The sequence below is a fragment of the Poecilia latipinna genome, unplaced genomic scaffold (genome assembly GCF_001443285.1).
Source record: "Poecilia latipinna isolate Pla-1442-1.1 unplaced genomic scaffold, P_latipinna-1.0 Scaffold1299, whole genome shotgun sequence".
In the NCBI taxonomy this organism is placed as follows: domain Eukaryota; kingdom Metazoa; phylum Chordata; class Actinopteri; order Cyprinodontiformes; family Poeciliidae; genus Poecilia; species Poecilia latipinna.
Window position 1 is genome coordinate 43,120 of NW_015113915.1, and position 13,516 is coordinate 56,635.

The following is a 13,516-nucleotide window of genomic DNA, read 5'->3' on the forward strand; positions in this document are numbered from 1 at the left end:
CAACAAAACAGTCTGACTCCGGTCAGGGAGGAGAGCTGGGCCGGGGCGTGGCCGGACGATGGTCACCCTTCTCCGGTTGCGCACAGCATGTTCGTGAAGAACGTGGTGATAAATGACCTGTAGATGACCTGATTTAGACGGTCGGTAGGTAGATAGGTCAGTCAAACTTTATTAACAAACCAGCGTTCTGACAACTATCCCAGCATGCACCGCGCGCTTCTTCTTCTGCGGGCGAAAATGAAGTCGACGGCAGCTTACCGTAGTTGCTAGACCTGTTGTGGCTCAATATTGGTCCACATATAAGACGCACCGGATTATAAGGTGCCCTGTCGGCTTTTGAGGAAATTGAAGGTTTTTAGGTGCGCCTTATAGTACGGAAAATACGGTGGGTTAGCTTTAGAATATAAATAGAAGAGATGATGAATACTTAAAACATTGTCATGATTTATTATTTTCCATGAAATCAACTCTTCTAAATTACACAAAACCTCAAAGACTTGCTTAGGGTCAGAATGTGCTGCAAGAATACATTAGAAATGAGTTTTTCCTGTCTGCAGGTGGCGCCGATACGTTGCCCCGCAAGAGTATTTATTTTCGCAAACTCCTTCGCATTTTGTCAAGTCACAACCACGAAACCTAAATGTGTTTTGTTGGGATTTTAGGCGATAGTGGAGCATAGCTGTGAAGTGGAAAGAAAAGGGAACAAGCATATACTTTTGCTAATAAAAATCTAGAATGTGTAAATTCTTATTCAGTAACCCTTGCATGTCTTTTGGAGTATGTCTTAAACATCTTTAGATGTCTAGACACTGAAATATTTCAAATCTTGCTTCAGATTCTCATTTGGATATAGATCTGGACTTTGACAGGGCCACTGTAATCCATGAATACCCCAGTCTCAAATCATTTGCTGCCTTTAGGAAGTTTTCTTCCATGTCTGCCCTGAATTCATCTCCATCTATATGAGATTACACGCAGGTGTACTTCATCTGCTAATAAGGATGCCTCATAGTAAAGGGGACTGGATATAAATACATGCCTCACTTTTCAGATATGTATTTGTAGAAAATGTAAACGGCGTCTTTATACTCCTACTTCACACTGTGTTGGTCTTTCACATACAATCTCATTAGAAAGCCATTAAGTTTTGTGGCTGTGAAAATATGTGAAATAAATTTAAGGGGTGTGAATAATTTTGAGAGGCAGTGTAAATGTTTTGCAGTGTCAGTTTGAGAAAAGATGAAGCAAGTGTGGTAGAGATTGTGAAGTCTTTTAACATGCAAATCACTTTAATTTCTAATTTTTCACATTTTTGTTTATTTCCTTGATAACAAATTACTGACCCTTCTAATGAGTTATTAAAGCTATTATTTTAAATCTCCGAGGCAGCAGACTATATAAATTATGAAGCAGCAGCGACACCTACAGGTTGCCACGTAAAAGAGCAGCAGGCTATTTTTTTTTAACTAGATTCACGTAGGATTCCCCAGAAAACTTACTGCTACGTCTTTTGCTTCTGCAAAAAAACAAAACAAAAAAAAAAAACAAGATAGTTATATAAAGTTTGTATATTTACTGCAAAACAGAGAAGCTTTAAGGTTTTGAGTAGCTCTCCCTATTTTTTATTTTCTTCTTCCAACTAATATCCTTTTAAAATAGCCCTCCAACACATTTGAGAACTCGCACACTGTCCTACATTTAAACTACTTCCTATACTTCTGGACTGCAAGATGAGGGAGGAACATATATATATATATATATATACATAAAGCCAGAGTGAAGATTATAAACAAAAAAAAAAAAGTAGATCTGCTTTGCATCTATGTGATTCTCTATTTAAAAGAAGGAAGAAAAAAATTCTGGATCACAATCTCAATGCTAAAACTCTTCAGTTTCACTTGCTGTGCCTTAATGCATTTATCAATGCGTCTCACACACACACACACACACACACACACACACACCTGACAGGAACACCACGTCGAGAAGAAGGTATGCCATTAAAGAAAGTCACACTTTCCATCTACCTGCAGACGATTACACACACCGAGGCTTTCCCTCTGGACAGAATAGTTTAGATTTAATGTATTTTTGTTCCGACTGCATCATGCTGGCGGTTTTAAAGACGTTCTTCACCACTGAAGCCGATTTCCTTTCGCCCCTGATTTCCTTTCGCCCCGCCGGCTTCAGTGACCGAGTCCCAGCAGCTCATAGCAGTGCTTCTCGTAGTCCTTGTATCATAGAATCAGGAGAGAGAGAGAGAGAAAAAAAAAAAAGATGACCTGAAGCTTTCTACACCCATCGCTCCACCTGCATGTCTAGACAACTTTAGCTTGCCAATGAATGTCTTTGATGCCTTACAGAGAAAGATTATTATTTTCTAACTTGGACCCAATCCTCCTTGTGGACTGACACGGATCACAAAGCACTAAAAGTCAGCTTGGTTTTATTCAGATCTACTCCCTAGTGGATACCTTCTAAAGTGCAATTTTAACTAAGTACATATCTTTCCATGGACACTGTACACTGCTGCTGCATAGTGCTTGTTCTAATAAAATGGCAAACGACAAGCAGAGGAGTGGGTGTGTTTTTACATCCTGGAGAAACTGCAGTTGTGGTTGAAGGTTTGGGGCAAAACTGAACATCAGAAGGCTTTCAGTCAAGATGAAAGGGGGGGGGGGAAAAAACGCTAATTGAGAGCAGATGAGGCAAGGTAAGTCTACATGTATAGCACATTTCAGCAACAAGCCATTCTTCCAAGAACTAAAAAAGTGTATGTAAACTTCTGAACACAAAGAAACTGATGAGAAATATATTTTTGCATGTCATCATTGTAGCATTTAGTAAACAGAAATAACTGAAGTAATCTGAACTGAGCAAAAACAAAAAAAAGGATGAATTTAGTCTAATTTAACTTTAAACAGTGATTCTCTATTTAAAAGAAGAATGAAAACAAAACCTTGTTTTCTAATGTATGCAACCATCTGGTCTCAACTTCAGCACTTGACCACATTTAAAATAGTTCATATGTTTGGCTACTGAACTAAATCCATAAAAAAACACAAAAAAAAACAAAAAAAACTGAAATTTATCATAAAAATGTGTTGCATTTTCCAAAAGTTTAGAAATAAAAACCATCTGTATGGTCAGTGAATAACTATCTCATCGTTTTCTACACTGGGCGTTCTTCATTACTACTAGTATTAAGCTAAAAAAATCAAAACTGAATCCACATGTGGACCACAGACGGACCAGAACTGGAAGACGCGTGGCCCAAACAAATTGACGGCCGCCTGTCGGACAGCTCCTCGGAGAATTATCTCCAGCAATAACTGCAACAATCAACAACCATCAGCCTGACAGTGAGGAACCATAACTCAGGAGTTTGATTGGGTTTATTTGCTGGTTTCAAAACAAACAGAGGCTGGTTAGCATAAGCAGGTCTATCACAGTTAACAGTGCAGGTCAGAGGTCAAACACAAAGAATGAAATCAAAAGAATTGTCTTGAGGAAGGAGATTAAAACAATATGGAATAAGTTTGTAACGTAAAATGTGGAAAACGTGAAGCACTGTGAACACTTTCTGGATCCTCTGTTTACAAACTGAGGGTGGATTTAAATGGATAACATTTCTAGCAGTCAAACTATTACTTCTCCTGATATATAATGTTTTGTGATGCCAGTAAAAAATAAAAAATAACTGGAAATTGAAGTAACTTGCCTCCTGACTGTAAATCAAGTGAAAGAACCGAGCCAGCAGGGTAACACTTTACTTGAAAGGGGGTTGAATAAGACTGTCATGACACTGTCTTAAACATGACATGACACCTGTTATGAACATGAATAAGCCTTCATGAATATTTATGACTGTTGTCATAAAGCGTCATTCGGTAAATTATGACAAAATGTCTTTGTTATGACAACTTGACATTAACCAAGAAATCATTACTGATATAAATTTGTTATAAAAGTATTACTGATTGCACTTTAAAAATCAGGTAAATTTATGTTATTAAAGGTAAAGTTTAAACAGTAATGATTTCCTGGTTAATGTCAAGTTGTCATAACAAAGACATTTTGAATAATGTCAACTTTGTATTAAAAGTGTCATAATTTACCGAATGACGCTTTATGACAACAGTCATGAATATTCATGAAGGCTTATTCATGTTCATGACAGTGTCATGACAGTCTTATTCAACCCCCTTCAAATAAAGTGTTACCGCCAGCAGTGTAAAATATAAATGAGCAAAGCATGATTAGTTCAAGGTAAGTTAAAAAACTAATTCATTGCTCTTACTTAACATTTGCTTAAATATTCTGGATAGTCGAAGCCTCTTAAAAGCACCATAATAAACCTGCTTATGCTAAAAGTTTTGGATCTTTTAATCTCCTCATCAGTTACAATAAAACCAGCAGAAATCAAGTGGAGCTGCTCTGTGACACAGATGAGTACAGATGACGGGGGTCAGGCAGAGACTCTGCAGGTGCTGGTGGGATTTTTATTTGCTGGAAGCCATGATCTTCATGTACTGGAGGGCGCTGTGCGCGGCGTCGTTGTGGGCGTTGCTGCAGGAGATGCCGGTGCCGTGGCACACGGTGACGGGATTGGTGGACAGCTCTGCCAGGCACTGGTACTGACCGTTCACCGTCAGCTCATCTGCAAAACAACAGACACGTTGACAAAGGAGAGCCGATTGTGTCTTCTGTCATCAGGAGTCATCAGATGCTACCTGGAATCAAACTGTGTGCACAAAGGCGTGCAAAGGTATTCATATGCTTTAACTTTTTCAAATTTAGACACACCTAACAACAAACTCTGTTGCATTTACATAAGGAAGCAAGGAAGAAAGGAGGGAAAGACATGATGAAGAGAGGAAGAAAAGAAACATAGACACACTTAGACAATGGGGATTGTCTCATACTCGCGTATATAGAATAAAAATTGTTGGCTCAAAAAGGAGAGATCGGGGAACATTTCATTTTTTCTGTTTTTCAAATTAAATAGATTTTCCATCTTCAAGAACTCCTAGAATAAAGAACATTTCATTCTAGGAAAACGTGAAATTATATATTTTTTTATTCTGGGAATAAAGAATAAAGTCAGAGGGAATGGGATAGAGATGGAAGGAAATTAAAGAGATTTTCTTATAGACCAGTTTAGATGTAGATATCCCACCTATGTCAAAGTATGTGACCTCAAAGCCTTGCTCTTTGGAGAGATCTAGCAGCATCTGTATGTAGTCAGTGTTGGGAATGCTCAGAGGGTTTCTCCTGAGTAGAGAGATCTTCTCTGCTGAGGAGTTCCTGATGTTCTCAAAGCAAACGCTCGGATTAGGAGTCTAAAAACATGAGGTCCAAATAAAAAAAAAGAAAGTTTAAATTGATTTCAATTTTGACAAACATGTATGTCAAAACAAAACAAACAAAAAAAATAAATTATATATATATATATATATATATATATATATATATATATATATATATATAAATAAATAAAACTATAGCAGACCCATGTGATCTCAGGGGATCCCGATAATCTCTGAAGTTTCGCCACCATTTTCTCTGCCGCTTCCTTTTTTGCTGCTTTTTTGGTGTTTCCAACCCCTGCAACGTAAAACCTAAACCTCAGAAGAATCCCATCAAACATGTGAAAAAAAAAAAAAAAGTTAAATTGTGTTTGAAATAGAAATAAACAACAGCAAAAACAGCACACCCTGTTCTGTGAGCGACTCCAGTCTACAGATTATTGTGAACTCTTTTCGGTGCGGCGGGCCGCTCTCTGTTAAAATAATGTACTCAGGAACATGCCATCTTCTCTGCAACGCCAAGGCCTGAAACAAAAAAAAAAAAAAAAAAATCCATGGTTAATTCAATATCATGTTCAGATCATAAGTCACGCAAGGTTTTTTACACATTCGTAAATTGACATATGCATGCAAAAATCTGAGATCCTTGTAAAAGCACACCTGCAGCAGGCCCACGGGGTTGTTTGGTTCTGCTATGATGCCATTAGTGTTGGACCTCCCAGGAACGGCCCTGTTGGACGCAACATCGCAGACATCGTGACATCAGTCCGACAAATTAACACCCCACGTTTAATTAATCGTATTACTGGGTTTATAAATGTACTGAAATTGAAGGTTTGACTTTACCGACATTTTTAAGTCTGAGAATCAGCTACTGCGGTAAGAGATGAATTTATTTTCAAGTGTTTTACAAACCAGATTTGAAAATCAAGTGTTGAGACTTTGTGTAAACGACAAATCCGACAGTCTATAGATGCAAAATAATGTTCTCAGATTAATAGTTTGTAGATGAGTCAGTAAAAACACAATTCAAATATACTAATCTTTATTTTACTTCAAAACATTTTGCTAATTCCACATTCTAGACCCAGTAAGTATATTTCATTTCCATTTTTTCTTAAGTTTATTTCAGTTGGAAAGCCCTTTATTCTTTAGATAAATATCAATTAGTTCACGGTTTGTCGAGCTCTACTCACCCACTTTCAGAGTCGATGTTCAAAATTTTCAGTGCGGCCTCTGCAGCCTGCTGCTTAGCTGCCTTTTTACTGGGTCCCTGACCTGTAAAAGCAGAAACATTTATTATGTTGCACAAATGACAGAACAGATTTAAAAACACAGTTTCACATAATGTCAACTTCAACCCTTTAAGGACCAAAATACAGGCCTAAAAGAAAACTTTGCAGTGAGAACATTCTCTATGTAGAAAGCTCTACTTGGTGTGCAGTTCCACTTCTATTACTTTTTATTAATGTTTCACATTTTTCCAACTACCCAGGATGCTATGATGTCCATCCCTTTTCTAGATTCAACTATTTTTATAGATTGAGGTCCCTTAAACTAGGATAAAAAAAAAAAAAATTACAGTACAGTAGAGGGTTATATAAATTTCACTTTGTTTAAAAAAATTATTTAGAGCTTTTCAATACTGCACTGGACATATCTGTAATAAATACTGATTCTTAACAGCATAATTTGTGATCCGCGATATCTTAATTCAGATATACTGGGTTTAAATACTTTATTTTGATGCCCAAGAACCATATGGGGAAAATATGATGTAAAGTATATGACCTGGTTCTTGATTCTTGGTTACGTCATTAACTTGGGAAAAAAAAGAAGACTCATTTAAAAAAAAAAAATCTAATAGAAAGTACACACCTAACTTTGAAAACCTGAAGGTCTAATTGCAGCATCAGCTTAAAAACCATACATTTATTTCCCTCACAATTATGCATTACTTCTGCTTTAGTCAATTACATTAATTCCCAACATGAACAAATCTATAAGGGTACGTTGGCGAGTCACTCTAAGCGCTTACTGCTGCTGCACACCTGTACATTTAACGCCTCCTATTGTCACGCTGAAGACGAAGCTGGGCTGGTGAGCCTCTCCTTCTGCTTTCTCCATCACAAACACGGGGAGGTCTCCGCTAACGACGCCATATTCATACAGGATTTGTATGGGTGTCTTCCAGGAGCCCATCCTCTGTGGTTCTGGTGTGCTCAGGCTGTTCAACACGGAAACAAAAATCATCGGCTTTGACTTTGCAAGAAATGAATGAAAAAAAATAAAAATGAAGAAGCAGTCATCGGCAGAGCTCAGTTGTCTTGTTTTGGGATCTGAAACTGAGTTAAAACTTAATACTGCTTCTCTATATTGCTTCGTGATGATTTTTGCCATTTTCTTATTACACATGGAAGGGATTTGGCAACGTCAGTGCCTATTTAGTTTTGCTGTTTTTTTCATTAATGGTTTGGAGAGAGGCCTTCTGCAGGTGCAGCTGGTTGGCTTGGTTGCTACTTGCTTATCAGGGACTGCCACATATGCATATCCTTCTCCAAAACACTATCTATAAACCAGGTCATGAAAAACGGCTTTGCAGGAAAACAGTCGAACATAGAAACTATTTTGAATTGAGAACCTAGATCTTTTAAATTTGTAAGACAAGTTCATGTTTAAAAGTAATAAAAAAAATAAAATAAAATAAAACACTCACCGTCTGTCAGAAGTAGCTGGTGACTGATATCCTTGTTCAGACATATTTATGGTGTAAGCTTGTTCTGCTGATCAGAAGCACTATGAAACAGAATTACAAATTGGATTTTAGTTGTTGATGGTCCTGTTTCAGCTCGTCAATAAATGCCTTTGAAATGCCCGTAAGTTTTTGAACCTGACATGTCACATTATGATAATCAAGAACACTGCACAAAGTTAACACATCCAAATACTTGATTGCGAAAAGTCTCATTATAACCCATACTTGACAACAAGAAAAAAAAAAAAAAAAAGCTAATATCTGCAACATTTGCTGAAAATGATCAGCGAACAGCTACTCAGAATTTTACAGGCTAAGCTGTAAAATGCTGTAGGTGTCCAGCTGAAAACCAGCCACCGTTTAGTTAGCAGGAAGATTTATTGTCTGCAGCAGTTTCCTCCAAAGAAAAACCTGCAGCCATCATCGCTTTCGTCTAAGTAACTGTTAGGAATCAGATCAGATCATTGCTAAAGAAACGGATATTAATACAGCGAGATGTCCAGGTGGAGTGATGAGGGAAATCATTTTTTTGACGATGAAAGCAACGAGTTGGGGGTATTTTAGGGCTTGTTGAAAATATCGATACCCTCACACGAAATTGATTACATTTTACTCGGTGACCTGCGCCTGGACAACCCGACCAACAACCAGAATGTTGAGAATGTCGCAGAAAAGCGAATAAAATGGTTTCCATGAATAGCGAAAAAGGAAAAGCCTAATATGATAGATTTAGGACGTTTTCAAAAGTACAATAATAACTGTAACTGACATGCATGCACGCTTCCGGATTTAATTGGGATTAAATGAAAAAAAAATGTATACTAAAAACACTAAAATAGCATTGAGACTGAAAAAGGATGCGGCTTTCTGACGGGTTGCGCTACCTCTTTGATCCCCGGCTTTCTTAAAGGGCCAGCGCAGCGATGTTGTAGGAGAAACTACAACCTAAAGGTCCCTCTGCTGTTTCTTAGACATTTGTTTTTTATTTTTCTTACATCACTAGTTAGATCGCCAGACGATGATAGCTGACAACTAAGGAGTCCAACAGTATGGGGGAAAATACAAATCGTATCAACATCCGGGTCAACTGCAACCACAAAATGGTTTGAAAAATGGGTATCGCCCCCTGCAGGTAGAGACTTGGTTTTGTTGGAATCGCATTTCCTCAAAGCAAACCTTGGGAAAATCCCACTAGTGCCACTGAAACTTACCTAGGGTTCATGAGGCCCTTACAATCATGTCAGGCATGAACAGAGATCCATTTATTGTCTTTTTTTTTTTTTGTTTATTTGTGATGACAAATTCAGAAGACAAGCAGAAAAAGCATTACGGCTGTATAATTTCTTTTTTTTTTTAATGGACACCAAAAAAAGTAACTGGCTACTTTCTTTAAGAACATTTTATTTCACATTCATTTAGCTCAGTTCTTTTATTGTGCTACAGATGTTTTAGAATGCTTTACATGGCCATTTATAATTCAAATGAACCGTCATAATATTCACAAGAAACGCAGCAGGAACCTTGTCTACTAATATAGCCCATGAAAAAGTGTATTAAATTAGCAAAAGTACTTGTGTTAGAATAAATCATGTCTGTAATTGTGTAAACATTTGTGGTGGGGAACTCCAATCACACTTTGGAGCTAAAGTTTATAAAAATGCAACATCCCTGAGGTAAATGGGAGGAGATCTAGCCAAGAACAAACAGAAAATTAAAGAATAAGGTTGTAGCACTGATATGCTGGCTTTTTGTGATACTTTCAATATAATGTTAATTTTTATACAAGTTGCTGAAAAACAGAATAGAATGTATTGTAAATGATAAAACAAAAAAGAAGTTTATATACATTACGATAAACACAAATAAAAGATACAAATCACAAGATCTAAACTGATTACAAGAGCACAGAAAATATGATAAAATGCTTATATTGAGAGTCTGAATAAAAGGTTGAGAGTAGGACTTTATTAATATCATTTGAAGAGCTATAACTCAAAAGGGATCCCTACAAAAGAACGGATAAACCTGATTCCTCAAAACTCTGGATCTGATTTAAAATTGCAAACTGTCAGTGAAACAAAAAAGCATTAAAAAAAATCCAGTGTCTCTCAGGGATTGTCTTTGGTCGACGCTCCAATTTTGGGTGGGGGTTTCTCAGGGACAGGGAAGACCACCCTTTTTCGGAGAGAGAAGGCTGGCTGAGGCATTTGCTTTTTCAGCCGACTGTAATCGGTCATGCTGCTAACATCGAAGTTCACTTTTGTGAGAATGGAGACAAGGTCAACCCTCCTGGGAAAACATGAGAGTCTTCGGTTAGATTTAAAAAGTAAAAAGTCCTCAAAGAACAGCTTGGGGTGAGAGCTGTTACTGTCTGTGGTTATCACCACTAATGATAATTCAATTGTTCAAGTTAAACGTTTATTTTCTAGAGACTTGACAAATGACAGCAGAAATGAGCACTTCACGTCGCTGTGTACATAATAAACTATGACTCTCTCTTTTGAATCAAATTAGTAAAATAAATTAACTTTTCAATTACAATCATAGTTTTGAAATGCACTTGCAAGCGAGTTCTCTCCACCACTAAATCATTAGCAGCAGATGTCAACATGCATTACTAACCTTGGCACATACTTGATGAGGTTTTTGCACAATGACTGTATATACCAGGTGCCAGAGAATTTATCTCTGAAGGAGACGTGATCAGGAACCGTGGACATGCCCACCAGCAAGTCAGCGATGACTGGGCTCCTCAGATCTACAACTTTCGCATCAGCAGAAACTTGGGTTGTTTCGTCTTCAATGCCGTCTGGTTTGACTGGATACTGTTGTTTGCAGCCTTGACAGGCCTGGATGAAAAGCATCTTGGGTTTTTCGATTAAAGACGGGCACTTCTCCCCATTGATGCACTCTATCAGCAATTTGATCTCAACAAAGTTGCCATCTACACCATATACTCCACCCTCCATGCCATGACTGAGAATACAGCACACCAGGCTGTCGTACCTGCTGTGGTCCCGTTGGCCAATGTAGGCAAACAAATCTTTTATTTGAGCCGCATTACGGTCTAGGTATATGTACACATCATAGCCCAACCATTCAAACACTTCTTTCAGAGCATCTGAAAGGAATACAAATAGATGAAAATGATTGTAAATACAGTGATTACTCCCAGAGGAGAGTCTGGGGGAAAACAAACACACAAACACACACACACACAAACACACACACACACACGGGATTTCATTAGAAGGTAATCACCCATAAACTTACCTCTATCAACCATGGTTCCCTCTCTATTATTTAAATTCTGGCGTGATTTAGAGAAATCAAAGTTGTCCACTATCAAACAGATCCCTCTGTTCCCAGTCATTGGGTAATCAAACAGAACCTACAAGGAGAAATCCACAAAGAATAAAAACTAACTTCAAGGCACTTTACAGTACAACATTTTACATTTGAAAAAAAAAAAACAACAGACAAAAAAAACCCAAATGTAATCAAATTACAGAACTGCAAACAGATATGCAACACATTTTTTCTCACAGTCTGAAGTTTAATCAGACCAAACATCTATTGTTTTAAGTCATTTTGAATTACCTAAAGCATTTATATTTGTAAAATGTCACAATAACGTCGAAAAGAGAAGGTCTGAGACTTATTTCTTAATGTCTTCAAAATCACAAGTTTCCATGCATTTCATCCATATTTGGTAGCTTTCCATTTGAACGGTATGACTTAATCAAATGTTTTGGATTTCCATACTTCACAGTTAGGATGGTACAAGCATCCCCATTTTTCTTCCAAATGCAACGATTGTCATTTTGGCCAAAAAGTTCCACTTTAGTTTCATCAGAATACAGGACATGTCTCCAGTGCAAATCTGACTTTTTTATGTTTCTTTTAGAGTAATGTGTCTTAGCTTCTCGCCGAGTGGCCTTTCAGCCCATGTCAGTACAGGTCACATTTCACTGTGGATAATGACACTTTTACCAGCTTCAATCAGCGACTGCACAACATCTTTGGCTTTTGTTCTGGGGTTGATCTGTGCATTTTGGGCCAAAACGCACAGATCAACCTGAGCGTTATGATGGTTGGACATTTCCATCAGGTCTCTACTTCCACATAACTGTTTGAATTAGGGGAGCATCAAAAACAATTGGCCGGCCAATAAATCAACCCCAGTTTCCTGAATTTTGGGAGATAAGTGATCAACCAACAATTATATGAGACATTTGCTCTCAAGGGTGAACCAGACAACCAGACTACAATTCTCTTCCTGATATTTTGACTTTTCCATTGTGCCAAAGTGTGTTCAAGGTGTTTCCTTAAAATACATCCATAGGGGTGCCTCCTCTCAGCTCACCAAATCAGAAATTTCCAAAGTCATGACCTCATCATCTGGTCTTTCACTCATTTTTTAAAGAAACAGTAAACACTCTGTATGGTAACTTGTGATTTTGAACACAGAGTGATGGAAGGACGAAGAGAAAGGAAGTAAGGAAAGTAACATTTTAGACTGTAGGACAGGACATAAAATTGTAAACTTTGGAAAATACTTTAACCAAACTTCAGCCCTCTCCAGATTGACCAGGACCCTGTTTGAGCGTTTATTTTAGAGGGTAAAGGAAGAATAAATGTTCAAACCTCATCATTTTCCTGAGACTCTGGGTTGTTCTTTTCTGGATTCACTGTATCCAAAGAAGCCATTTCCCCTTTTGTGAAAAAAGTGTGGAACAGAAGTAAATGTTAGTAAAGACTGTTAGAAACTGTCTTCTACCTTGGCTAATATCTAGGATATAGAAGTAGATAAGATAGATAGATAAGAGTTCAGGAAAACTAATTAAAATGCATCAGTTTTAATAAAGTAGCACTGGAAAAACTGATTGTATGTATATAAAAAAAGAATGAATGAATAAATAAATAGATACCATTTGGGGACTTGGATGGATTTATGGAAGGCTGCTGAAAAATGACATTGAAATAAAATTTAATGAATGAAAGAAAAATTGATATATATTTACTGTCTAGTAACTCAGAAGCTTTCTGGTAACTTACCGGAGGAAGTTGTGGACCTTAAAAAAAAAAAAAAAGATTTATGATCAAAATAGGAAGGTTAAAAAAAAGTAAAATTGCCATGTGATATAAGTTAGATAAATGGCCTTGCTGCCATTTATCTTAGAAAAAACAAAATTATCTAAATTGTTGTTGACTTAAGTGTCACAAAATGATTAAGTAATAGCAACAATTTAGAAAATAAACCAGATGATAAGATGACTTACTCTTATCTTCCCGGAAGTCATTCCTGTAGAAAGGTTTCGGGTTCTAATAAATGAAAAAAAAAAAAAAAAAAATTATATATATATATATATATATATATATATATATATATATATATATGTCTTAAGAAAAAGACTTTGAGTTAACATAAATCAATCATGGAAAGATTTTC

General features: G+C 37.0%; 2 protein-coding genes across 4 annotated transcripts in view; both read right to left on the reverse strand.

Annotated features, from left to right (window-relative positions):
• Nucleotides 1-4,352: 4,352 nt before the first annotated feature.
• prkra (protein kinase, interferon-inducible double stranded RNA dependent activator) lies at nt 4,353-9,221 on the reverse strand. 2 transcript variants are annotated; one of them, XM_015055163.1, is made up of 9 exons: nt 8,949-9,221; nt 8,026-8,105; nt 7,361-7,536; nt 6,506-6,587; nt 5,970-6,039; nt 5,717-5,834; nt 5,513-5,607; nt 5,180-5,342; nt 4,353-4,660 (listed from the first exon to the last, which is right to left on the reverse strand). In XM_015055163.1, exons 2-9 carry the CDS (start codon nt 8,067-8,069, stop codon nt 4,503-4,505), a joined length of 906 nt encoding a protein of 301 aa, XP_014910649.1. In that variant the 5' UTR covers nt 8,070-8,105; nt 8,949-9,221; the 3' UTR covers nt 4,353-4,502. The 2 variants fall into 2 exon arrangements, with proteins under 2 accessions (XP_014910649.1, XP_014910650.1); XM_015055164.1 differs by lacking the exon at nt 8,949-9,221 and adding an exon at nt 8,834-8,942.
• A 227-nt stretch (nt 9,222-9,448) lies between these two features.
• casp10 (caspase 10, apoptosis-related cysteine peptidase) overlaps nt 9,449-13,516 on the reverse strand; it is a 13,044-nt gene continuing 8,976 nt past the window's right edge. The window contains exons 6-12 of one of the 2 annotated variants that reach the window (XM_015055162.1): nt 13,347-13,389; nt 13,123-13,139; nt 12,996-13,026; nt 12,712-12,779; nt 11,338-11,455; nt 10,687-11,185; nt 9,449-10,353 (exon numbers count right to left, since the gene is read on the reverse strand). In XM_015055162.1, coding sequence (XP_014910648.1) covers nt 10,173-10,353; nt 10,687-11,185; nt 11,338-11,455; nt 12,712-12,779; nt 12,996-13,026; nt 13,123-13,139; nt 13,347-13,389 — 957 coding nt within the window. In that variant the 3' untranslated portion in view covers nt 9,449-10,172. Of the gene's footprint in view, nt 10,354-10,686; nt 11,186-11,337; nt 11,456-12,711; nt 12,780-12,995; nt 13,030-13,122; nt 13,140-13,346; nt 13,390-13,516 lie in introns of both variants that reach the window. The other variant, XM_015055161.1, reaches the window with a different exon arrangement.